The 27,244-nt window shown below is 41.9% G+C and overlaps 1 protein-coding gene across 2 annotated transcripts in view; it reads right to left on the bottom strand.

The window, feature by feature from the left end:
* Positions 1-1,513: 1,513 nt before the first annotated feature.
* EPB41L4B (erythrocyte membrane protein band 4.1 like 4B) overlaps positions 1,514-27,244 on the bottom strand; it is a 176,535-nt gene continuing 150,804 nt past the window's right edge. The window contains exons 23-25 of one of the 2 annotated variants that reach the window (XM_042797948.1): positions 8,445-8,513; positions 4,440-4,603; positions 1,514-2,800 (exon numbers count right to left, since the gene is read on the bottom strand). In XM_042797948.1, the coding sequence (XP_042653882.1) occupies positions 2,731-2,800; positions 4,440-4,603; positions 8,445-8,513 (303 nt within the window). In that variant the 3' untranslated portion in view covers positions 1,514-2,730. The remainder of the gene's footprint in view (positions 2,801-4,439; positions 4,604-8,444; positions 8,514-27,244) is intronic. The other variant, XM_042797949.1, reaches the window with a different exon arrangement.

Here is a 27,244-nt window from a genome sequence, read left to right as displayed (position 1 = left end):
GCGGCCACGCGAGCCTCTCCCTCTTCTCCTGCTGGGAACCAAGGAGGGAGGAGTCTCGGCTTTTTCTCAGCTACGCCAGGGCACACCTCACCTAAAAAGACTTGGCCACTGTAAAGTAACCTTGGTTCATGTTTCTTGTTTTCCAGTTATGACTTATTTCAGCTGCAGAGCTTCTACACAACGGGAGCAAAACGTTGCATTGAAAATAACAAACTAATAGCTTGTTTACGAGCCAGAACATCCGATAGGCTGGTCCGAGTCAGGCGTGCAGTTTTGCTAAAGGCTCCTACTTACGTGGCCAGACTGCCCTAATGTGGGTAATCGGATCTGCCTGCCCCCGAACCTGAAGGCATTTTGTGGGGTTCCCAAAGTCTGCTCCATGGCAATCGGCACCACCGAAGCGTGTGTTCAGATCTGGTTTTTCTGTTTTTCCTTGGCAATGACTTTGTGAAACTGCCGCCAGTCCACACACAACTGGGGGTTGTGTAACAGCGGGCAGGAGACCAGATTCAGCTAGAGTCACTGCTGTGCCATTCTCAACCTTACTTTACTTTCCTCTCCCAAAACAGCACCTCTAATTACAATTTTCTTTGTTTTGCTTTTCACAATGCCCCCCTTTTACTTGAGTGCAGACAGAATGTGCTGCTGCTTCTCCCTCCCCTAGTACCTTCTGGGGAGTGGTAAGAAAAGAGTAACAGGACGTGGAAGATGCAGCCCTTTGTGTCTGTTGCATTTTCCCCTCCTTTCTGATTTCTTCATGGGAATTTAATGTTCCTAATCCATTTTTAATACTTTGGATTGATGGAGTGGTACATTAAAACATAGGGACACAGAAGTGTCCTGGCACTGCAACTAGAAGGTGGACAGTGTACAGGTTGTATCTGAATACCCAGCCAGGTCACCTGAGTGCTTCGAAACCTGCAGTCCAGGTGTGTTTCTATGGCTCCTTGTGCCCACTGCTCATGTTGGGCTACTTCATCACATTTTCTATTGTGAGTTTCTGCCTAACACTCGTTCTGTTTATTTTGCCCCATTTTATGGCAACCAGAAAGGTTTGGGTTTGGTGGATTTAACTGGGAAGCCTAGTGCTAAGCTCTTGTCCCAGTAAATATAAAACAGACAAGTCATTTTATACCTCCACATTCCAATCCAGAGTCCTACGATGCTCGTAAGAATTGTCATCTCAGAAAAAGAGCACAAGCTAACTCTGAAAGAAACCCAGTCTCACAGCAATCACTTCCCAGCCTCCACACAAACAAACCGCTTCAGCTGCGATAAAGCCATCATAAATCAGTACCAAATTAAGGGCAATCTTTTATCTTAATACAAATACGAGAACATATTGTACAGAGTAACAGAAAAATATACATCTTCAGCCATACAAAACACACAAAAGCTTTCCTGTTGGAAGAGTACCTTGTAGCTGACTGTCAGTTGTTGGTAACTTACTAGATGACCCTGCAATACTGAACAGGGGGGAATGGAGGACTTCTTTCTTCATTTTTTTTTTTTCCCCCTAGGAATTAGTTGGCAGCATTACCTGTATACCATAAAAACCCTCCCTGGGGCTGCGGTTCTGCTAGTGCTGGACCACCCACCCCTCCTGGTGCCCGAGATAGCTCCACTGAAGGCAGAGGCTGCTCGCGTGCTGGAGGTGGACGGGATGTACAGCCGGGCGCACCGTCCACACGTTTGCCAGCACACACGTGCTGGTTAGTGGAGTGAAAAAAATGGGTATAGACACAGCTATGCCATAAACTATCCGTGTTGCTGTTCTTTAAAGTGATCGATCAATTCATGTCAGTCAGGAAGGGGGTTTATCTACCCAGGAAAGAAAAAAATCCTCCCTGCGCGAGCTACGTCCACAGCGCCAAGGCTCTGCAGCCCTCAGTGCCAGGCAGGAGCTGCCCGAGTGTGGGCGAGCCCCAGTGCCTAGGCAGCCTGGAGGAGGTCAAACTTCTCGCTGAGTTAAAAAAAGGTCAGTACCAAGCTAGAAAGTCAGTAGCAAATTACTTTAAACAACTGATTCTTTCCATTAATGGAAATACGGCAAGATTTAGTTGAAGGTTTAGGTCAAGATGACAAACTAGAGGGGGTGTTGGGTGCGTATACCTGTATGGTGGGGTGTCTTTCCCCCTTGCAGCTATTTATATCTCTGAGTGAAGGTTAAGGTTAGGAATTTAATAAGACAGCTGTTCATTTTTCTGTGGAGACTAACAGTCCTGGGGTTAGGATGTAAGAATCATTCTTCTGCTTTAAAAATGGTTCTTTAACAAATAGCAGTAGCTCATTGCAATTTTCAGTTGTACAAAATGACATATTCTCTATGTTACTATCAAAATATTCTGCATAACATTAATTTCTGTGCACTTATTAACATATGTACAGAACAGTGTTTCCCAATAGAAATCAGTATGCTCCTTGCTGATCCTTTTTTGCCCTAGATTTACCAAAACCAAACCTGAAATTAACTGTGTTAATAGTATAAAATCTCAGGAGAGACAAAGGGTTGAAGGTTTATTTCCCAGCAGCAAATGAATAAAGGAACTCCTTCAAGTTAAAGTCTAGCTGAGACTTAATTTTAACCAACCGTGGTGAATCCAGGCAAGCCAGGAATATCACACATTTTCCCGATGCATTATGTTGAGTACACAGAAGCAGAGGAATGTAAACAGACAGAAGGCACATGAAAGGCCCCAATCCATTCTCCATCTGACGGAAGTGCGAATTTCATAATTCTGTCATCAAGAGTCTTTTCATCATTTTCTCTCTCTCAAGTTCACGCCTCAGAGTCTCAGCGCTGTGTAATTAATGCACAAACAGCCAATTATGGGAACAACAATAAGTCTCAGATTTCAATTTAAAATAATTAACATTTTCAAAATACCAAAGGAGGGGACAAAAAGGTCAGACTCCATTCAGTGAAAAGGCTGATAACTGATGGCTGATTCAAAAACAAGTACCGCTTGGTATTTCTGAAGAGCAAACAGAGGCAAGGAAAAGGACATAAAAAGACCCACATGGCAAAACAGTTCAGGATTTAATCTCACCCCCATTAAAGGCTACTGATTTCAAAGGGAGCTGGGCTAGGACTCTAGTGAATAAAAGAACTGCAGTAAATGCCATCACAAAATCCTTGTGTTACAGCCTTTTGCTCCTCGGCATGGCCTGATATTGGGGGACACCTGCGTACGCTGAATTCACCACAGCCCTGCATGCCCCCGGGCACGGGAAGCAGAGCCTGGAGTCCTTGCTCCCACACGCCAAATCACTCCAGAGCCCGTGGGCCCTGCAACACTGGGAGTGCCCTGGGTTAGTGATTCCCTTTCTCAGTAAATAGTGTGGGGAAAAAAACACCCTGTTTCCCGTGTTGTTCTGAGAGTTAGGTACCTAACGCTTGTAAAACAGTTTGAAGACTTAAGCTGCAGTGCAGAAACTTTGCAGCCCTTTCATGGGCAAGCAGGGGTGGAATCACCCGTTTGCGCTCGAGACCTCCTACAGAAGCTCACTTCAGCACTACGGCTTCAGAATTACATTTTCACTGGAACAATACGTTTTTAGATGAGTTAGCAATGTTGAACAAGTGTGCAGGTGCAATTAAACCAACATCTGCAAAAAATAATTAACAAATGAAAATGGGAATTGACTGTGACTCCAAAAGTGAAAAAGGCTCATTTATTACGATGCCAAAGAAATACTTTTCTCTTTAGCATAAGCCTGGGACTTTTTGTGCTCCAGAAGTATTGAGTGTATCCACTCCTACATTTGTATTCAGTAAATTATCAGCTTGGGAAATTCAGCTTTGATTAAATTCTAGATTAAGAAGCCAGCATGCAAAACTGGTAGGATGGATGGAAGAATAGAAAACTGAAAGCAGGCTGCCTGTGGAAAGATGGGATGGCTTGTTGTTTCTCTGAGAAAATTCAGGGAAGACCACTGTAGCTTGACATTGCTAATTCAAAAAAAAAAAAAAAAAAAAAAGGGAAGGAAAAAGAAAGAAAACCAGTGCCTGTTTTTTGTTAAGAAGAGCAGACATTTCTCAACCTCAACTTTTGCCCATGGACCTTTAACTTAAAAAAACAAATTGCAACAGCAATTATCAAAAGAAAACCTCTGTGGTTCAGACAAAATGACTTGCCTGAGGAAAATCTGCACGACCCTTTCTCTCCAGGCCACTGGCCACAGAAGTAGTACGCTGCTGGCTGACGCAATTAATTAAGGTAGTTTTTTTTTTTTTTTCTCAGAGTAGGTATGAGTTATAGGTATTTCTTTACATAACCCACCTATTCTGACGTAGGTGTCAAGCAGCAGCAACTGGAAATCTTTTGGTACCAGGAGAAATGGCAGTTTATGGTAATTATGACAGAAAAAGAGAAACCAAGCTGATTCCTTTAATGCAGAGAGCATCATAGTATTTCTGTGAAAGAAGTGCAGAGTACCTGTCTGCCAGCGAAATCGGTTTATGCGACGTATAGACTGTCTGGACCGTTGGAGTCGGTATAGTCTCTGCCAAAGATCTCAGTACGGGCGACGGAGTTACCAGCGTTATCTTAGGGGATGACTGCACCGCACAGCACTGTAATTTGCTGTCTGTAAATTCTGCCTGCAAAAAAAAAGTATACAGACACAGAAAAAGTGTAGATTAGCTTCGACTGCTCTTGCTACCTTTCATCATCCAGTTCATTGCCAAATGCTCAGTAACAACAAGTAATAACGAGAACAAGTGGGAGGCTGTGGCTGTAGATGCTGCACAGCTGGCTCTTTTGATGGCTCTTTCGGAGCCGTGCCTGAGGGACAAGCCTGATGGCAACGTGAGCCATGTGAGACGAAACTCCACGTACGGGACTGGCAGCATTCGGATAAAAGACGTAATCAATTTGGAGAATGGCGCTTATCATTCTTGTGTTTTCCCTAAAAATAATGCAGGACACTGACCACGGGAGATTTTGGGACTAATTTTCACAAATGCTATACAGTTTGGTGGGGGCTCCTCTGATTACTCTGCTTTGTAACAGCCAGGAGTCCAGGCTTGCAGGAGTCCAGGTTTCAAAGTGTCCCTCCCTTTCCTACATTTGCCAACTGGAACAATCCTCAAGAGAAATATCCTTGTGGTACCTAGTGACAGGCAACATTAAGACAACATTGGAAGTTCTGGTTTAAGACAAACAGCCATCTCCTGTCTTTCAGGTGAGGCATACCAGCGCTGCAGCATTACAGCAAAGACTGGGCCAGCCTCTACAGATGGAGGGGGAGGATCCCTACAAATAAAACAGCCCTGCCTTGCTTTTTGGCACGGACTGTTTCTCATGCCAAACCGCAGTGGCGAGTGCCTGTGGTGCGTGTAGACCCTGGCCTGGGAAGAGCACAGAGCAACTGCAGTCTGTCAGTGCGTCAGGACCATTAGGATATGCTCCTGCTGGTATCGGCTGCATTTCTTCCTCGACAACTTTTTCTTCTGAGCTTGGGTCACACTTTAAGGCAGGGAGGAAGAAAAGTCACCGTCATAAGGGAGCAGCTATTTGAATAGCAACTTTTGGTTTTCTTTGTCTTAATTATTTCTCAAATTCTGCAAGCCACACAGGATCAATGACAAACACAAACAAATCGGTTTAATCAGTGGTACAATTATTTGAGCCCAGGAAAGAATGGCCGTGTTTGTTAGGTTTGCTTGCCTATTGTAAATTTTTAACATGGCTCTGCTCACATTTCAGCTAAATGCATCAGATATGCTCCAGAACAACCTCTGAGGCAAAAGGAGTTTCATTAATTCCACAAAATTAGTAAAATGGAAAATGTAAAACCAGCTAAAGAAACTCTCCTTCCAACCCTGGCCAGTTATGTGTGTAAATACTGGCTAATACAACCTGTTCAAACTTCTCTGTCGTTCACCTTTTAAAACTCAACTTTACAAGCTGCAGGGGTATCAAATTTGGTGTTCCTCATGCAGGATCCCTGTCCTCTGAGGACTGCCAGCTCTCACTTTATGGCATGAGAAGGAGGCACCTCTCTGTGAGGCTGATGTAAATTCTCCCAGCCTTACTGAAATCAGCAGAGCGATGACAAATTACACTTGCTGAAGATTTACCCCGAGTCCTAAAGCGTGTTTGCTCTGGATAATGATTTTACGGTATATATCCAAAGCATCTTTTTGTATGTATCTGCTTGCACAGTATGTTTGAGCCAAATATTTAACTGGTCAAAACAGATAAAATTTCATTAATTTAAATCTATGTGACTCATACCGGCCTGAGAATATGGTCATCAAGCCTGCCATTTCTCTGGAAATCTCTGAAATTCAGAGGGGTTCCTGGCATGGGGCTTATTTTTAAACATTCAGGCAACCAAGTTCTCTAATTTTCCCTCCGATAAAATCAACACAACTGCATAAACATGACCAAATAAGAAGCCCTGCACAAAAGGTAAAGCCTTCCAAATGTCACTGTTCATAACTTTTTTTCCCTTCAATAACATTTCAATGTTTTGTTTCAAGCAAAAAAAAAAAAAAAAAAAAAAAAAAAAAAAAAAAGTGAAGGGGAAGCAAGGAAAAGAAAAAGAAAGAAACCCAAACAAGGAAAAAGATTAACAAATGTTACCATCTGGGACTGTGCGTGACTGGAGAACATTCAGAGTTAGATCTGCCTGCAAGCCCTAGCACTGGTCTAGACCTTTCCCTGCTGGGGGGGAAGCACGTCTCTTTGGGCTGGGACGGGGGACCGTGAGACACAGGACCAAAATCTAATTAACCTTCCTAATTGTTTTCCCAACTTCGTGCAGTCCTCTAGGTAGCTGCTCATTCACGACAGGTATCTGTGCCTAACCCACTGAAAGGAATGTATGGAATCATACGATGGATCACACACCATTAGATTTTATTGTAATGGTGGTCTAAATATTTGTGATCTGGATTCTGCCCTCCACCCTGCCCAGGGAAACGGGACTCTATGGGGAGAAGAGGGAATTTCAGAAAGATTAGTTTGAACTTTACTTTGCTGCTTCTCTCCCGACAGAGCATAACAAAAATCTCAACATCTGAATTTGCCATGAAACGGCCACGTTCTGCAAGATGGCAAGTTTTGTGGGTAAGTATATTAGGGTAGTTTCCATTTATATTTCAAAGTTCTATCCCTCCCCAGTAATGATAACATATTTTATACAGGCCTCTTAAATTTTGCTTTCATCATAACTGTCATAGACAGAAAAATAATTTCATTGCTAATCAGTGGGAAAGCTCTTCTAGGCATATCTTTTTGCTTACATAAAGTAGTACCATGAAAGACACAAACAGCGTAACTTTGGTTTAGCTTTTACCACAGCTGTACTACCTGGACTTGGCTGACCCAGTGAAAAGTTGCTGCGACATATTCCCATGTATTTTTGGATACCTTTAATTAGAGCTCAGCTGTGGCACTGACACAGCTTGGGGAGCATAACTAATTCTGGCTTTAAAATACCTATTTGGAAAAAGACAACGTTTAGATCAAATCCCATGATCAGGTTTATTGTGAAAGAAAAGCCTCTTTCTTTAAATTGTTAAATTCAGACAGCTGCTGCACATGGCCCAACAGTGATCGAAGTTACTTATCTCTGATTATCTGCCAGGTATAGTTTTCTGCTACCAGTAAAAGTGAAGGTTAAAGTCTGAAATGCTTCATTTTGTGAATGCAATTTAAAAACCGTAAGTCAGTTACTGTGGTTTATAATCAGAGACTGTTTCTTACAGAGTAAATCATTTTGTCATACCTATTACATAATGCCTCTACCCTTAAAGAAGGACTTAGATTGGACTTATTTTTTAAATTGTCAAATAATTTCTTCCTGTTTCCATGTAGTTTACCTCACCAAACCCCCTAAATCACAACTTTTGTGGAAGTTTAACAAGAATTAAGTTCAAGATGTGATTCAAGTTCCTAAGTAAACAAGGGAGTTCGTACAAGGATACCTTTGTGGTCATCAACACGCTAACTATAATTCTTCCTTAAAATTCAGATGCAAATTCAATGAAAATCAGGCCCCTCTTTGTGATGGCCCAGCAGGCGGTTTCAGGCAGAAGGCCACGCGATTACGAGACAGAGGACCAAGTCTTCCCATTCATTCCCTTACTGCCCCTTGGAAAGATGGTATGGAGCTTCGCAAATGTTCTCTACAGTCCTGAACTGAACAACAGTTTGCGACTGACCGCAGCAGCCTCTCAGTCCTCTGTCTAGTAAGCAGCAAAGTCTGAATGCAGGCAAGTTAATTATTTGTATAATGGGAACATTTAACTGACTAGCACTCTAATTTCTACTTGGAATTTATCTTTTGTTTGTTTGTTTGTTTTTTGTTTTTTTTTTTTGTTTTGTTGGTTTTTTTTTTGAGGACTGCTTAGCGCATAGTTTCTGACCCTTAAAAAAAATCAGTTGGAATTGTGTTAAATACACAGTTTTTTAGTTGCACGTTTTACTTACAGAAAACTGTGGTACTGTTGTAAAAGGATCGAAAAAAGGATTAGATGTATCAGCAGGGAATGTCTTTATCTTTAAAAAAGATAAAGAAAAAGATGTTACTTTCAGAGCATAAAAATGCAAAAGAAAAAAAAAAAAAGCAGCAAAGCATTGCAACTACAGTGACATATCCAACAAATTAGAGCAGTTCAGCAGTGCTTGAGCCAGACCAAAAAAGACCCCTCCAAAAACGTGTACAGAAACCTGATGGTGAATAGTTACAGCATAAATATGAAAACTTGATAAATTAATTTTACCATGTAATTAAATCTGCTGTGCAAATGTGGAACTGATTACATACAATGTATCTTCCAATTCTGTCAACAGCCACTGGATTATTATCTGCTTCCTTCAGCCAGCACTACATTTTAAAATATGTAGTATGAAGTGCAGGAGCAAACTCTGCAGTGCAGGAACTTTGGCTAAAGAATTTGTACTTTACATATTTTAGGTTTCCATATTTTTCTGTTACACCGTTGCTGCCAAAGACAATCACGTAAGGTGGGACTGAAGGAAAACCATGTATAGAAAGAGCACTGGGGACAACTGACTGTTTCAGGCAGCTACGAGGCCCTGTGTTGAGAGGAGGGCCTTGGATAAAGGATGACCTTAGCAGGTTTTTTTGATGGAGAGGTGTGAGACCAACACGTCCATGTGCCAAGAAGCCTGAGAGATCCCAGGGCTTGGTCCATGAGTGTATGGTCACTGGTGTGACCAGGCCCTGCTGGAAGTCACTCCTGCCCTTAAAACAATTTCAAACATCAACTGAAATTAAAGAAATATTAAAAGCAACAACAATCTCTGTCCCACTTCATTGTCAATGTTGTTTCTCATGATTTTCTTCTTTAGAATGCAGATGTTATTCATTCAGTCAAAGAAACAACAGAATAGAAAATAAAGGTACAAATTTTGAACTGCACTTCACACTTTCCATTTGGAAAACCACATTTTTCACTGTAAAGGTGTGTTTTTCACTTTATTATAGAAACTGCCATGCATTCGTTTGTTATTCATGTCTTCAAGCGTAGTTCACTAACTACAGCTACACAACTCTTGTTTAATAATGAGGAAAGCGACCCTGAGGGCCCTGAGACCTTGTAGGCCAAAGCAAAACCTGAAATTACGACATCAAATGTAATTAAGTAAATGTATAGTGTTTATTTTGTAAATAAAATAACAGAAACATATTGGCTTATAAGGATGCCAAGGGAAATTAACAGCCATCTGTGGGCCCACTTCTTCAAACATGTGGAATTAATCTTGGCATTAATTGTCAGGCTTCTTACGCACGAGCAGTATGGGTAGCAAAGATACAGTTAAGCACGTAAATAACTTTTTGACAGAATAAAGGTGTTTATAAGTCAGTGCAAATCAACAAACAGTGGTGTGAGGGAGAAATTCTTTAAAATCACAATCTTCTATGCAAACATATTAAAGAAAATTTCACGCTCCTTTTATAGGCCTATATTCACATCTGTTAGCAAAGTGTATGAATATTGCTGATTGAACATCCTCACTGGATTGAAGCGCTACCTCCTTGCAAATGTTACGTTGCATCATACCCAGAGCCAAGTCTGTCAAGGCAAACCATGGACAGCTGTAGCACGTCCCACTCTTTTGAGAGACAGCAAATACCCATGAGCCCAGGAGGTCATTCTGAGGTTACAGAGGGTTTACAATATGATGTTAGAGTAGAAAATAAAAGTGCACTCCATTACAAACACAATGTTTGAGCCAAAGGCAAACGGGATGGGAAATTGGTTGCTCATATGCAGTATGAGTTTGGTATTCCACAGCCAAAAAGTCTCTAATTTTGCAGGTTGGTCTCATTAAGGAAACGACGCGCAGTTACTGAATACAGAAAAGAAAAATGGTGCAGAACAATACTCAAGAGCCCACTGGGCTTTGGGACCAGAGGCACATAAGAGGAGTCAGCCCTGATTACAACACTGCGGCACACAGCCAAGCAGAATACTCTTGCAAAATCAGTACTGCAATCTGTGGATGTGCCTGAGGCAAGCCTACATAATAAAACACAGCAAAAAAATGGTTAATCTGTCTTAGTTATCAGCGTGAGTTCCTCTCTCAGGAAGCTGTGCTTGTTTAATCTTGGGAATAAGACCATCTCAACAAATGAAAGGCTCTCTAGGTTCTAAACCCACCAATTTCTGGCATTTTAAAGAAACTGAAACCAAAAATTAAGGATCAGAGGGGAAAAAATAAATATTTGTGTTCAATTTCAGAGAGACAAACAGAAACCATCCTGCTTGGCCTTTAGGATTTACTCTTTCTTCCTCTCATCTTTTTTCCCCCTGAGAAGAGGCCACTGCTACTCAAATGGCACAACAGAGTTTTTTGGTTTGGCCCAGGCCTTGGTATGAGTGCTGCTGCCAGTTCCCACAGGCAAAGCAGAGAGACAACACTGTTGTCTCCTCAGCACTGGCGAGAGGTTCTTATCTACTGATAGCTTGGCGATTTTGAGTACGAAGTAGATACAACGTCCTCATCCGTGCAACAGCAGAAAAAATCCGTATATTTGAGAGCTCTTTTCAGACTGAAGATATTCAGGCTGAGGAGACGGTAGTGTGGAAAGCATCAGTTAAGCAACTGGTTTATGGGAAACTGCATTTGGAAATTTGGAACGGTCTTTTCACTGAGGAATAGACTTTGGCCTGACTGTCCTGCATGTCCACCACAGCCAGCAATGTGCTAATGACAGCAGCAGTTGCCAGCACCTGGGGAGAGGAAGAAACCCCTGTGATTCCCACCCTACCGCACAAGGAAAGCAGCATCATGTGTGAGTCTCTTCCTCACCCTTGTCTTGGGGTTGCATTTGTTTCATGGAGTCAAAACTCTCTGAGTAGCTCAGAAAGCAAAACAACTCCCTGACCAGAACAGAAGGCAAAGACCTGGATGTTATGCATTCCCCACACAGTACACAGCCTCTCTCCCTGCCCTAAGGAGAGAACATACCACACCTTTAAATGTCTCCTGACTCATGTGGCAGAAGCAGATCCTAAACTTTTCCTGGGTGCTTTCTTCTCCCTGCTGCAGCAGCATCTGTTGAAAGATGCCACCTGGGGACCGAGAAAGGAAGAAGAGCAGAGCCATCACCACCTACTGCAAACCTGCAGTTCCTCCAGCCTCTGGAGACCTTCAGCAGCTTCCAGGCTTCACCTGGGGTTGCAAACACGAGGGGAAAAGGAAGAGGGAAGAGGAGGTGGGCAGCTCTGTGTGCAGGACAGTCTCGTGCAGCTGAACTGTAGCCACTCAGACTAGCAAAACACAGTAGCTGCTAGCACGTGGGTTGCCTATAAGACAAGCTGCTGAGGTATTCTGTCTACTTTGGTAGAAGACAAAACAAGAGAAATAACATCTTTGAAGTTTACAGCTGAGCACAAAAATTCCGTTGGTGACAGGTAGAGCAGCAATTGTGTCTACATTGCAGAACTGCTCAGATAAGCACATTCCGGCACAGTCAGGCTCTTCCACAGGAGCAAAAGGGACTGACTGGTGTCACAGGGGCCACAGAAATATCACGAGCAACAAGGGGTCAGAGCTGCACTCTAGATAAGAGCATAGATAGACTTTTAAGCATAAAACTTGATTTCAAGCACACCTGCTCTCTCTGCAGGAGTGAAAACAGTCTTGCAGCCAAAGTCACAACCATAAAACAACCTTTAAGGCAGGTCCCATAAGTAACTGTCACGTCATAGAGGCATGAATTGAAAGCGTTCTGCATTCCAGCGGCATCTCACATCCTGAGGGCCTGTTTCACAAACCTCAAATGCCCCTTGCTTGAAAGGTCAGGGTGCATTACCAGAGCAGAACTACTTTGGACAAGTATCTCCTTGTCTGAAATATTTAGCTTGGCAAGTTGAGAATTTTCTAGGCTTAAAAGAACAGTTGACTCTTAACAAAGAGAAAGAAAAAAGAGAAAATAATACAAAAAGGATCAAGTACAGTCTCAGGAAAAGCCCAGTGGTCAAGCGATAAATATTTAAGGAGAAAAATCTGAAAACCAGTCAGCATAACAGTCATATTGATTTTGTGGGGAAATGAATAAAATTTTATTCCTCTGTGGATAATTCTCTGCCAGTACGCAAAGATTCTTGTTGCACTATTAGCTCTCTATTGGGGTGACATATTTTGGAGGTATCTTTGCCACAACCAGAAAGTATTAACAGCACTAATTTTCCTTGATATTTATACTGCAAAGATTGAAGGAGGGTGAAGGAAGTAAAGGGACAACAGGACAAGAACCCTCCCTTTTCCTTTGCATTTGTGCAAAGAGTTCTTCTGGACAGAATTTAAACTCTCAGTAAAAACAATTGTACTTTCCTGAAACACCTTTCAGATGGGTTAGGATAAAAAACCTGTAACCTTCTCATAAAAGTAAATGGAAGTGAAGGGAGACAGAGTACTTTTATCAGGTTAATTGATATAAATTTAGCTATTTTTGGTATTTCTATCATAAGGGAATATTACAAATGTTCCTGCTGTGACAAAAATATACCACTTTTGGGAAAAGTGGGCTTAATTTGGATACTTTCTCTTACATTTGGGGTAGTCAGTATATTCACTGCCCTGCCACAGCATTCTTTCCTTCTACAAAGGTTTGGAAACATTTTCTGTTGTTGACACTTTGCTTCACTCCTTGCACCTTGACTGGAGGCCTTTATAACACGACGGAGAAAGTGTGTGATCTCAGTGGGTCTGCACTGCCACTTTGTATACCGGCCAGATGGAAGAGAAACTTTAGGCCAAACACTTCACTACATTTCTGTGAATCGTGGCAGAAGCAGAGCTGCTAACACCTGAAGTGGTGTCATAAACACAGCCCTCAGTACACACATACAGCCAGAGGAATAGTCTGTGGTGCTTTATTTCAAAATACAGGCTATAAGTTGAATACCATCACATCCACATAGCACAGAGACTCGTTTCTACTTATCAAATTAGAAAAGATCAACAGCCAAAGCTTCTGGAGTACATTGCATCAGCATTTACCAGTCCTGATATATGCTGTGACTTTAAAAACACCAGTTAACCGTTAGTCCTGCTTTCCAAAACCAGTGGCATGATTCTGGACTCTGCAACTGTTCAGTAAAGCTCCTTGTCTCACATCAAACCACTCCAGTGGCTGAAATGAATAATGAGGCAGAAAATGTAAAATCAAACAGTTTCTGGAATTTTTCACCATGTAATACCCCCATGGCCTAACAAATTCTTTTGAGTGGGAGCAGTTCCTGGCTCCAACGATCTATTACTCAGGTAATGTTAACGCCAGTTGACTCCCTTTGCATGTGGCAACAAAACCAGCATGATAGGTGGGCAGGCGTAATCACTGCCTGGATGCACAGGACAAAAATCAGACCAAACCAGTGCAGTCCAATAAACTTGTAACAGGATGGAGATGTAAATCAGCAATCCCAGTGGCTAATCAGAGTTGGAAAAGGCTGTGTGAACTAAATGCCTTGATGAACCACACTTGGTGTGAATCCCACGTGCACTGCATCACGGGCCACCTTCTTTTCATGGGATGCAGGATTGAAATGATTCTTTTTGTTGAAATGATATCTAGGTGTCAGTGTCAGCAGACAGATTTCATTCACACACATTGAAGAGAGGAAGTTTTGCATGAATGTACTATTGAAAACACCCTAAGGCACCAAATGTGAAGTTTCTGAAGAGGATGGGTTTCTGTGCAAGTCGCTAAGCCAGGGAGACACTACGTGTTCAGAACCTCCCTGCCTACTGTCGCTCCCTCTGAGGAGATAACACTGTGAAATCTCCCTCCTAGCTCCATCTGGTCTTTGGGTCTCCCTTGACCATCTTGCAAATAGCTGGCAGAGACTGGAGGTCAAAGAAATGCTTTGAATAATATTTATTGACACCTCAGAGCCAACGTAAGTGAATCCAACTGTTTGATTCATCTGACTTATCTGCTTGGTGTGACTTTCCACAGGACTGTACGACTGTAGTAGAGTTCCCTTCCCTGCAGGTATCACTTAATTTCTTCTGGTAAACTGAGAAAGCTCTGCCTTGAAAGTCACATTCATTCCATGGTGTCCTTGCTGAGGCAACTTCTCTTGGGGTCCCCTCAAACTTGCCACCCCTCAAGGTGGACTTGCCATTCCTTTGCTCACTAATGTACACCAGCCCTTCTCTGGACCTTGCTGCAGGCTGAGTTCACCTGTCCTGGAACGTGCCCCGGCAGCATATGCCACATTCTTCATGTCTCACTGGGTGCTCGTACAACAGGACTAATACTTTTCTCTCCATCAGATATTTTCCTCCCTCTTACAGTGACTTTGTGCAACCCTTCCTAACACAAAGGCATTGCAGGAGGTGGCTGCATGGCCCCTTGTCTCCTTGGCTGTGCTCCAGTGGCTTCGGGCTCCCAAACGAATACTCAAGGGAGTTTATGGGAGTGATGTACAAGGTTCAGCCTCTGCTGAAGCTGGGCCTTGCTGCAGCTATGGCTTTTCACAGATACTCCACGTATAGTAGTTTGTGGCTACAGTATAAGCTATACACTATTTACAAGCAGGTGTATCTTAATCACAGTAGTTAAGATGCCCCGGATAATATCCTGAATCTTCATGCCAACTTTTGTACTAATTTTCAAGGGCAGCCCTGCAAATTGTGTTGGTGCTAGTATCCCTCTTATGCTGCCTTTAAAGATGGAGTGCTCTGTTGATCTTCACTCTAAGGATTGTAATTATGGGTTGCTAGCAAAATAATTTCAGAGGTATTGGGAGGGGATGGGGGGCGATGATAATACTATTATTAAGTCAGCCCAGCATCTCTACAGCACACCGGAAGGAAACGCGTGTCCTGGATCATGTCTATGATGTAGCTTCGCCTTGAAACTATTTTTGAGAAGACGTTCTTCAAAAGAATACAGAATAAGAACAATGCGGATGTGACAAAAACAAGACAACGTCCACGCTCTCACAGTCTTCAGGATTTTCAGTACTCTCTTGCTGATGCTGTAAAGGTGAGCAAGCTTAACCAGAACACAACCTCGGCGTGGGCTGCTAGCTCAGTCACCATCCCCTGAGGAAAAGGTGGCAAAGCAAAATGTCATCACAGTCTTGATGTGTTGGCTAAAATGCAGACCAAAGATTGCAGCATTTGCTTGGTCTTTGTTTAAAACACAGAAATGAAGCAAACAAAAAGCAGTAGGTATACTTGCTGGATATGGTTGCTCTCCAACATTGCTGCAGAATAAGTTAGTTGTATTGCTAGGACAGCTAATGCAAAGTTACCTTTTTTGCCCCTCGGTCTTTACCAATGAAATCAATGATGATCCAGTGCCAGGTGCCTAGATCACTTGCACAGCCAACAAAATCAAGTGGCATCTTCTGCAGATGGCGGCTGTTGTCATAGAAGAAAGTCACTAAAGATGGATAACATGAAGAGGAGGAAATGAGTATTGTGATTCCTGCTAGTTGAGAGTGCCCCGGGTAAGCTATTTATTTCCCGATTTCACTGCCAGAAAGCAGACTGTACATGCATTTTGTACCAACTGGAAACTCGCCACTAGCCACACCTGGTTATTTCTAAGAGTAGACACTGACAGCTCATCATCCAATAACTGTTGGTTCACCATGCCTTATTGACATGGAGACATCAAACCCAGGGACATTTCAACAAAGGCTGACTAATAACCGTGTAACATACCTGCACTTTTCCAAAAGCATCAGGATCCCATCCTCTGTTGGAAAGTTATGATAGATTGACGCAAACAGTGCACTGGCTGACCCTTGTCCAACACAAACAAATAGTTTGTCTTTCCACTGTAATCAACCTCTAACTTGTGTAAGAGCAAAAACTGGCTCAAAGTCCTTACTTGTCCAGAAATGCAACCAATCACAGTCTCCTTGAATGTCAGGATAGTAAGAAACACTCTGCATTAATTTCTGTCCTATTTTGCTGGGCTATTGAGCTCTGCCAAAATCCCCAGGAGCTTATGTAGTTCATTATTCTAAAGGAAAATAATAGCCCAGGTAGATTAAAGTCAGTGGACCTGCAAAAAAAGTGTTAAAATTACAAACTGGTGCACTACTTATATATACTTATACCCATAAGGACACCTAAGTGTATTTTCAACTTCAGCATGTGACTAGTCCCAGTGACTGCTGCAGCTTTAATCTACGCACGTGCCTACAAATTGTGGTGACCTCTCATGGATTAGTTTCTCCTCAAATACACATACAAGTGCAGACTGCTGCACTGTGCTGCAGCTGCTCAGTCTCACTACTCTGCAAGTCTGCTCTGAATTCAGATTCTATATGACAATAATCCTTTCCCATCATAAAATGCCAGCCTTTCCAACATGCACTGTGGAAATAGAGCACTGCTTCTGCAAATGTAATTGATACAAAACTATTTGATCCTATCAATAAGATCAACTCGAGTAGAAGCTGGAAGTCTATAAGGGACAATGTTTTGCCTGGTTTGAAGATTCATGCATGAACAAATCCAATCCCACGTCTAGTAAATTTTTTGTGATAAAATGTCCTGGGTTGAGTGAGTGGTGGAGTTTTTTGGTGGCAGGGGAGGGGGCTATCGGGGCGGCCCCTTGTGAGAAGCTTCTCGAAGCTCCCCCAGCTCCAAGGCAGCTCCACTTCTGTTTGGGAAATTGAGCCAATCGGCTGCGCCTCTGCGAGAACGTATTTAAGAAGGGACGTGGTGACGGGCAGTGGGACTGGTGAGGAGGAGTTGCTGCAGCTGCATGAACACCAAGGTCAGTGGAGGAACGGAGGAAGAAAGGAGGGGGGAGGTGTGCCGGAGCAGAGACCCCCCTGTATCCTGTGGGGAGACGGCAGGGCGGCCGCCCCTGCCACCCATGGAGAGCTACGGGGGAGACATGGAGCAGGAGGAACAAGTTCTGGACACTCCCCTCACCGAAGATGAAGGAAGTGGCAGCGCTGACTGCACCCCCCATTCCCTGCCCCTGCGCCCCTGGGGGAGGAGGTAGAGATATCGGGAGCAGAGCTGAGCCCGGGAAGAAGGGAGGGGTGGGGGGAAGGTGTTCTCAAGATGTGGCAATGCTTCTCACTGTCCTACTCTGTTATGTGTTGTTAGTGTCTGTAATAAATGTATGTTCTTTTTTCTTCCCCTAACGAGTCTGCCTTTTGCTCATGATCATAAAGGGGAATTTTTTCCCCATCCCAGTCCTATCTCGGACCCCAAGCCTGGCTCTCTGTCCCTTCTTATTGCCGGAGGGGAAGGGAGAGAGAGCTGCTGCATTGTGGTTGGCTGCCAACCAGGCCTAAACCACGACAGTTACATATGAAAACCTATTTATTCATAACCTCACGCCCTTGGCTATGGAATCATTCATATTGCCAGACACCAAGCATTGAAAAAACACAAAGATTCTGTTTTGACTGCAAGTAAAATCTTGCTGTGTTCAAACACAACCACTCGTTAGGCATATACATTTACAAATTCAAACACCTGCATTGTATACTTTGCCAGTCCAGTGCCATGAAACACATCAGATGCCTCTATGTCTGTCAAGTCCCTCATTAAAGCAATCCACTATCAAAATAAATGTATTGTTCCTTTTCCCAGCTTATTTCCATCTTTTCAAGAACAAATTGGGATGCAACCTTAAGAACCAGTCTTCCAGTCTGAGACGCTGTACTTGGGCATGTTCCATAGCTAAATAGATTAGTCCCAGCCAAGGGATAATCCGAATAGATTAGGGCTATTAGCACATAACTCTCTCTTGCCCATCTTTAATTACAGCAGAAATTTCTCCTTTGGACCAAGAGGAAAAGTACAGAACCGTTCTGCTTGGCTCAGGAATGACAGCAGTTTCAATGCCAGAAGGCTGCTCTATTATTTGAGCAGAGCTCTGCTCCCCCGCAATATGGTTATTGGGCAAAGGATCCAGGGGATCCATTATTAAAGACATCTCTGTGAAAGCGTCTGAAGAAGACTGGAATGCTACAGTGAACGGGAAAAGAAAAGGGAAATGGGAGAGAGGCCAAGCAATGGCAGTCCTCTCCCTGGAGGCCTGCTTGTGGCACTGCTTCAGGAGAAGAAACACACTGTGAATAAGATGTCACAGGCAGGTCCTGGTCCCCAGTCAGTGACTCCCTGGCTGTCCCAGCAGGAGCTCAGTGGGAAGCCAAACTGGGAGCTGGGGATTTCCTGCGAGGCACATTTCCAGAACCGCTGCTTCCAAGGCCCCTTCCCAGCCCTATGGGGTGATGTAGGAGGCCAAAACACACTGTTGTCTGGCAACCTCTCCTGATGTTATGGTCCCTGGGAAGATTATAGTTAACTCATTTCACTCAGAAGAACCCTGAAGTCTTTCTAAAATGTAAGAGGAGCAGCAACAGGTCCTGTCACCATCGTAACAGGGGAACAATGAGGGGGTTTACAGCGATTACTTTGAACATTATCCCCAAGAGCCCTGGGATATCTGAAGGCTAAGACCCATGATACTCTGTTTCTCTCTGTGTGTGTGTGTGTGTGATTCTGATTTGTTGTTGGTTTTTGTTTGTTTCGGTTTGGTTTGGTTTTTTGTTTGGTTGGTTCTTTTGTTTCATTTTGTTTGATTGATTGGTATTTTTTTGTCTGTTTTGTTTTGTTTGTTTTTGTTTTTTTTTTTTTTTTTTTTTGTTTTGTTTTGTTTTTCTCTTTTTAATTCTGTGCCTGCTCTTTTTTGAGTGTGCTCTCTCTGAGTTTGGGAACTAACCCTTCTTGGTGCAGGAATACACCGTTTCAGCCACACTGTAGATGCAAAGAAAAGCCTTTATCCACACTCAGTGCCCCAGTTCTTGGTGAGGGAGGAGAAAGCACGGTTTCTTCAACCCTTTTACCAAACCACTAGCAGCAAGTAGCAGCAGGAGAAATCTGAACGACAAAATCACTTTAGAGGCACATACAAACATGGGCTCTGCTGACCACAGACATTTTGAAGAGAACAAGCTTTGTCTAAAGTCTGAGCAGCTCAGCCTCTGATGCAAACTCATGGACTGTATCTGGTTGTGAGCACTTGAGCTTCACGGTTATTGATTTTGACAGTTTTCTCGATTCAGATGCAGCACGAGATGAGTGCCAAATTGTGCACAAATTCAGGTGGTCAGAAGCCCATGACTTGGCCCATGACTTGCTACCTCCAGCACTGCCAACTGGGTTCTCAGCAGAGCATGTGCACAAGGCTCGGTCTTGCGTGCCAGATGGCACGGGAAACTCCTGCATCAAAATCCATCCTGGTAACGTCTGGCACTTTGCCAGAAGTGGCCAGGTGATGTTCCACAGCATCAGAGCACTTGCAAGACTCTCGCCAAATTTTTGGCAGGGGAACGATAAATCACATTAACTGTTAAATGAGTTTTATAGGGCTTCACTTTCCTGACCTCATTGGCTGTTCCTCCCAGAGGGCTGGGGGAGTTTGGTCATGGGTTGCTGAACTTGAGATGAATGCCATGCCATAAGTAAGCCATAAATCCAAAGTTCTTCCATAGATATGGTTTTGTGGCCAAGGTCCAACGAATAACTCTAAGAACTAAGCAAGAACTGTTTTCTAGTCAGCAGGTTTAAATTGGATGTACAGGACATTTACCTCTGTAGAAATTTTCTTCCTCAGACCAAAACAGTTTAACACTGTTTTACAGAGCGTGATATAAAGGGTAATGAACAGAAGAGGAGAAGAGGACCCTTTCTACTGAGTTCAGTCATTTTCAATCCAGTTACCATGATAGTTGATTAGCTGGAATTAAGCAACTTCTGTTTTCTTCCTTCCTACAATTAAATTACTACCTGCTTCTCTATGATCTACAATATTTGGGACAAGGCACAGAAACCGTGGAATTACCACAGACATGTTGAGATTAATGCAAACTTTAATTTTTCAGTTCAACTTACTGGTTATTTCTACTATTATTGTTCCTCTCCGTTTTAAGACTTGTACAAGGCTCTGTACAAAGTCAAAGCAAAAGATCTGTCCTGATGTCTCACAAGCCAATGACTGAGTCTCTGTTTTGTTTTTGCTTGCTAGTAGACAGACTACAACAAACTAAATAGATAATATGCCTTCATAGGGGATTTTCCCACTGTTGTGGATAACAGTAAAAAGCAGAGGATGAAACAGTAGATAGGCCACGAGACAAAATCTCTGGTCACTTAGGTACCACTTACGGTTCATCAGAAGAAACTGCTACTGGAACTGCTTAGGAATTCTTATCAGAAAATGTCTATTTATTCAAACTGAATGTGTTACAAAAGAATCAGTGCTGATTTAATTTTCTCTATACTTAAAAAATAAATATATTTTAAAATGGTTTCACTCAGTGTTTTGTCAGAGGAGTTTTAGTGCCTAATGTGGAAGCAGTGCTTTGGTTTGAAATGTGAGTTCATTGAAATTAACTAACAAACATTACTTGAAACTGAAACACTTCACAGTCACTAAAATGAAAACATTTCAAACTAGCCCAATCCTTCTCTCTACCCTTCTTAACACTCTGATATTTTGTGTTTTCCAAAATACAAGCTTTTGAGAGAAAATGTAGACAACCAGATTTTACTTTAATAAAAGAAGAAGAAAAAGATTTCCTATCCGTTCTGATTATTCAATTGAGTGGCAAACAAAAAGAAAGTTTACTTGCTCTTTTTGCTGGTTTTACAAGTTGAGTCACCCAGCCAGTCAAAAAAACAGCTCAGAAAGCAGATGCTTCCAATTTCTGTTCGAGCTTGGAGGCATTCAATTGAAATTCCACAGAACAGCCAAGCAGTTAGCATCACACTTGCTATCACACTGGAAAAATGTGAATTAGAATTACACATATATCAATTCATTAGTGGGTTGGAAAGAAAACAAACACACAATAGTTACTCACTGGAGTCTAAATGCAATTGTCACTAATCACAGTGAGAAAGAGAGATTATGAACTTCACAGCTGCTGAGAAAAAATGAATTATGTACTTCTCAGGCCAAAGGAACGGTGATTAATACGCCTTTATCAAAAGATTTTGAGACATAATAGCTTCATCACTATACTCGTCTCATTGAGAGCAAACATAAAAAGATATACCTAATTTAAAGTATGCTTTTACACAGAAGCTGAACACTTTTCTGTTACATGGATTACTGTAGAGTGGAAAAGCAAACTCAGCCAGTACATCCAAAAGTTGATACTCTACGTTGGGAAAGCCCTGTCTATCTTTTGTTCCCTTTTATTCTTCTTAGGCAGATGTTACAACTGTTTATTGCTGCTAAGGACATGAAACGCATTCACTTGAAAAGTAAAGCAATAATCTGAAAAAAAAAAAAAAAGATACTGAGCAAAAGTATGATTGAACACATCAGACCTGATTTACAACAATATGCAGGTTCTAAAAGATTTGCTAAAGATTTTCCTTCTCAGCTTGTGGCAGGAGGTAGGTGTCATCCAGTTTAAAATCTGTTTGCTTGCATTACTTGATCCCCTTCACTTACTCTGATGTTGATTTCAAGCCAAGGAGAAAGGTGCTACTGTCATGGAACGATCATATTTTTGATGAGGTGGCAGAGGAAAAGCATTACAGGCAGCATTCAACTATTATCATTACTTTAAGCTATAATAATGTTTGTGTTCCTCAGGTTTTCTGACTTTCCTAACCACTTCTGAAGTGGTGGCAATCTATATCACTTCAGAGGCACTTAGAAAAGCTTTAGACGAAAAGTGGTTATTGTACTAATTACACAAAGAAAGAAGCACGCAGAAAGTCTTGCACTGCCCTGCCTCTGGTGTTTGGCAGGTTCAGATGCTCTGCATTGCTCAGGAGCAGTCTCTCTAGGATCTCCCCTGTCAGTTGGGCTCAAGACACTGTTATTGCGATCAAGCACATCCTGGACTCCCTCTTATAAATTGACCAAACTTCATTTTAAAGTTACTTCAACCACCACAGTAGTTCCATTTGGAGTACCACGGGGTTTCACGGGTGATTTGACCTAAAGCTAAATGATCTTGTTTATGGGGTCAGATGGATCTGAACACCAAGGAAGCTGGGACAGCTGAAACCATCCAGCACCCAGCTACAGAAAGACCCCTGTGTACAGCTGTGGCACCACAACCTTGATCCTCCAGCTTCATAGGCAAGTGTGTAAATGGCCAACAAACCACCCACTGTATAGGCACAGCAAACATCCCACCACTGTGCAACAGTCTTGCAGACTTTAGTTACGGAGCACTAGCAGCTCTCTAAACTATTTTCCTGACTGTATCTCCCTGCAGGCACACAGGCAGTAGAAGACCCACCAGTCTTCTGGTGCAAATGTCTTCTCAAATGAGCTCCCACCACGTGGCAGGCCTGCTATGGAGTCTAGCCAAAGTTTTCAGTTCCAGGACCAGCTCTGTTTGTATGATCTGGCAGAAACCAGATTTATGGATAGGCATTTGGTTATTTTATAATTTCTACAAGCATGGGACAGGCAGATGGAATACTAGAAGATGGTTAAGACAGCATCTTAAAATCTACAGAGGCAACCAAAAATAATTGTATGTGGCAGAATTTATCACCTCTCCAGGGAAGAGCTTACACCCTCTTGATCCAAACTATCTTCTGACATTCCACCCTTAGCTTCATCTCAAGTTTTATAAAAAGTTAGACAGTGAGCCATTCATTATTTAAAAGCAGTGAATTAGAAGATACAAAGTAGGCACAGTGCAGCATCACATGCCTGCACTTTTTTCCACTTAACACCTTCCCCTCTTTTTGGTAGGTTCCTTGCTCATGTACGCATTGTATCCAATTTATCATCACAGTGTCCACTGGTGCAAATTCAGCAATGAATTTCACCTTGTGGATCTTTTCTATTTCTTGCAGAATTCACTTTCAATTAGTTACAGAAATAAGGGTGTTGAATCATCTGTTATACATTTACAGAGTGCACCAAATTGTTCTTCTGCTCAGCATACAGATAATGGGGAAAAAATATTCACTGAGCCAATGAATTTAAATCACTTAAAGTAGAGGCAAAATAAAAAGCAATTCTAGATGTTTACAGTTCATCTTTTAGCATCCAAAATGTATTCATCCATTATTCTGGCTGCCCAAGTGCCATGATTGGTTTTAAATGCGCTAAGTCCCCTCTCTAGTTATTGGCGTGCTTTATATAACCTAAATGATGCTCAGGTAATTTTCATTTGCTTGATTCAGACTGTGTGCTCTCAGGAGCCTTGCACTGCATGCAGCACTGAATACTTTCTACAACCTGCCAGTCAAATGTCTCATACTCAATTTGACTGGGCGTTACAGTGCATCCCTTCGAATTGGGTTCTTATCTAGTTGATGCCCTTTTCTTGCAGCAGAAAAAATGGTCCTTTGCAACATCAGTAAATTTAGAGTATTCTTCGAGTTCATATAGAACTAGATTTATTGCCTGTTGCTACAAGCTTTTTGTATTAAAGTTGTTTGCTTTAGATATTGCTGCTCTTTGCTTTTTCTTAGTTTAATATGGAGTTAAAGGTCATGAACTTGGGACTGGCAATAAATGTACATTTGACATGTTGCTTACTGCTTTGGTTCTTATCCATACATATAACGGACGAACTGCTTCTTTGTGCAATTCTTTTGCTCATAATTGGCCACTGCATGTAACCTTGAATGTGCAAATACTGTTAATTGAGAAGCTGGTTTGGAAAATAGCATTTTTGGACATTCTCCTTTGAATCCAGGTCATAGTTATTGCTTCCAATTCACCTTGTACTAAGAAATATTTTGTTTTGTTAATGAAGATGTAAAAGTAGAAAGCTTCTACTTCCGAAATATATCACACAGCCGTCATAAGTTTTTTGAGAAGACCTATATTATCGTCAGTATGTAGTTGACCATAAATAAAGCATTTATAAATTTGTCTCTGACTGAGGTGTTTTAAAGACCTCTGGGGCAGGCAGACATACTTGATCTATACTTTCAGCCACTTAGATGGTTGATACATGCTATCTAATGCTTTTATCAAATATTAGCCTAGAATTACATTATAGCTTCTTTCATTTAGAATTCAATGCCAAAAGGACTGGTTATGGAGGTATTAGAGTTTGATATGTTTGCCTGTCTTCCATTGAAAAATTGCTTTGCACAGTAAGTGAAACTCTTCAAAATGAAGGCAAGAAATATCATTTTCCACTCTGCTATTTGGCTTGTTGAAACCTTGCAAAATTGTCATAAAAATTTAGCAATTAAAAAACCAACTCTTACTTATCAATATAACAAATATTAAAGGGGAGGGGAATTAAAAGCCTCTTCACTCATTCTCCTCTATTCACTATCCCTTGCCCACTGTAACTATCTACTGAGAGTTTATAAGTATCTTTTACTGCCTTCAATCAAGATACTAATATTTCTCACAACTTCACCCTGAGATGACTGGTTTTTGACCTGGTTACATTCACTTTGTTTCCAAAATGGTAGATGCTAAAGCATCACATTCTCTACTCTTTCAGGCTCAGGGACATCACTTTTAATGAACAGGATTGCATACACTAGTAATGCTATTACTGAAAAAGAAATACTTGTTTCCAACTCATCCTGCACAAAAATATATACTTTTACAATAAATCCCATTTATTTTTAATTTTTAAACTATCATGCCAATAATTTATACCTCTCAGATGTTGTATCTCAAGTTTTGAAAAGGCAAATAGTTTTCTACTTCCTGTTTTTCACCAATAGATGGCAGGTGAAGCTCTAGAAATTTATTTACTTGATACGGTATGAAATAAGTTTGCAAGTACATAGCCAGCTGTAAATCAGTGCTCTCTGATATCTCTTCAGATGTGATCATGATTTAGTCCTAGCCCATCCACCTTGCACTACAAACTTTAGCCCAAGTTTAGGAACAGCAGCATTTTGTATATAAGCCTGCTCATTCTTATTTCTTTTGTCCTACTCGGTTAGGTCAAACCAAAGTTTGCGCACACCGCCTTTCTCTCTTAGTTGAGAAGGTATTTGTCAGCATGGCACAGCAGCTGTTACATTCATTCAGGGACTTAGGACTGAGCTTTCTGTAATTAAACGAGAAAGCTTTGAATTCATACCCATGTCACAAAGCATACTGATTGTAAGCTGAAACAGAATAAGTTGAAGCTCAACCTTTTAATTCCAGTTCCATAAAAGCTAGAAACACGAGGCGAGGGGGGCAGAGAGAGAGTGACTGGTGGCAGAGCGAGCCTACTACACTGATAAAACCAATTCTAAGAAACCACAATAAGGATGCTCAAACTGTGATACTATAATTCTTGATACATAATGCTGCATTTTTTCTTAAATCCAGTTATTCTCTGAAACACAGAAGCAGGAGAGATTTAATATTGTTTACATGCAAGCCAGGTACCGTGCTCAAAGTCACAGTGGAGCAGTATAAAAAGATAGGGATTTTCTTCTGCACGTTACAGTGATTTTAAGAACAGCAAGTAATGCCTGTAGTCAATTAATTGTAGGATTTACTTGAAAAATTAATAGAAGTGTGCATAAACCACATGATTTGAGGAGTGCAGAGTATAAAAGGACGTCTCTCCTTTTAGACAATCTCCATTAGTAAATGTACGTTATTTCTCCTGCAAAATGGTTGTCTGAAATCAGTCTCCCTTGAAATTCCCCTGCTGTTACTGGAAGTGTAAATATTGATGACTAAGTGACCATTAGAGCTCAGCTGGTTCTTGTATGTATCCCAGTAGCTCCTTCAGGCTGACCAAGTAGACAAATTTGACTGCTCTGATCCCTGCATGGCAGCCTGGATGAATGCTGTTAATCCAATCCATTCACTAATACTTCAATTTTTATAAGTTAATTTGGTTTTGTGAGCTCCGCTTCTAACTGTAGCTCTCAGCATGTATTAAAGTATGCCCACAGTATGGGCAATAGCAACAAAACATGGATAAAACCCAAGGCCAGCAAGAAGCATCAATGATTAAGGCACTGAACAACGAAAATCACGCAGCTGAGTCAGTGACTATTAATCACTCTCTACCAGTAATGCTATACAAGAGAAGGGAGGATATCTGAAACTGCTTCAAATTAACAGCTTTCCAGTGAACTGGGGAAGTTTGGCAGCATATATTGTAACCAAAATAAATTTTAAAAGTTGGTTTTAGGTGTTCAATTCAGGTACCTTAGTCTCCGCAGTCCGGATGGCAAAGAGAAGACAGCTGCTTGAATGCCCCTCTGCAGGAAACCCCCTGCCTATGTAGGAACCTGAACATCCAACTCTATCACCTCAGTCAGATACCCCAAATCAGGCAGCATGAATGACCCCTTTAGATGTTGTACCTGTCACTGAACGTGAAACAAATGTGCACGATTAACAAGCAACTTCCCAAGTGCCAGGTCATAGCATGCAAAACCAACACACTACCACTGGCTTGACAGTAACACGATGCTAAGCTGTACATGATCTTGACCCTCAAATGACAGCACATGTTATCACAACAGAATTATTAAGTAATCAGACTGGCTCAAAGTTACACATTTCCCCTTAGCCTGCTTTTGTTTGGAGCCTCTCCCCCTGATGAGTAAACTTCTAATTCAAACCTCAATTGAGAGCAGGCCGTAGTCAGTGAAACTGCAGAGAAAGGTCTGTAAACAATAACTTCTCTGTAGAGAACAAGCTGACCTTTATGGATCTTAAACAAAACAAAAAGGGTTGATTGATGTTGTGCAGTACATGCTCTCTGAAATATTAAAACCAAGAAAGTCATGGAAGGTCAGTTTATGAACATACAGCGTGATAAATTATGTCGGCAGATGGTGGGGTA

The sequence above is a fragment of the Tyto alba genome, unplaced genomic scaffold (assembly GCF_018691265.1).
Source record: "Tyto alba isolate M040663 unplaced genomic scaffold, T.alba_DEE_v4.0 Super-Scaffold_27, whole genome shotgun sequence".
In the NCBI taxonomy this organism is placed as follows: domain Eukaryota; kingdom Metazoa; phylum Chordata; class Aves; order Strigiformes; family Tytonidae; genus Tyto; species Tyto alba.
The sequence above is the reverse complement of the archived record's forward strand: the minus strand, read 5'-3'. Positions and strand labels throughout refer to the sequence as shown.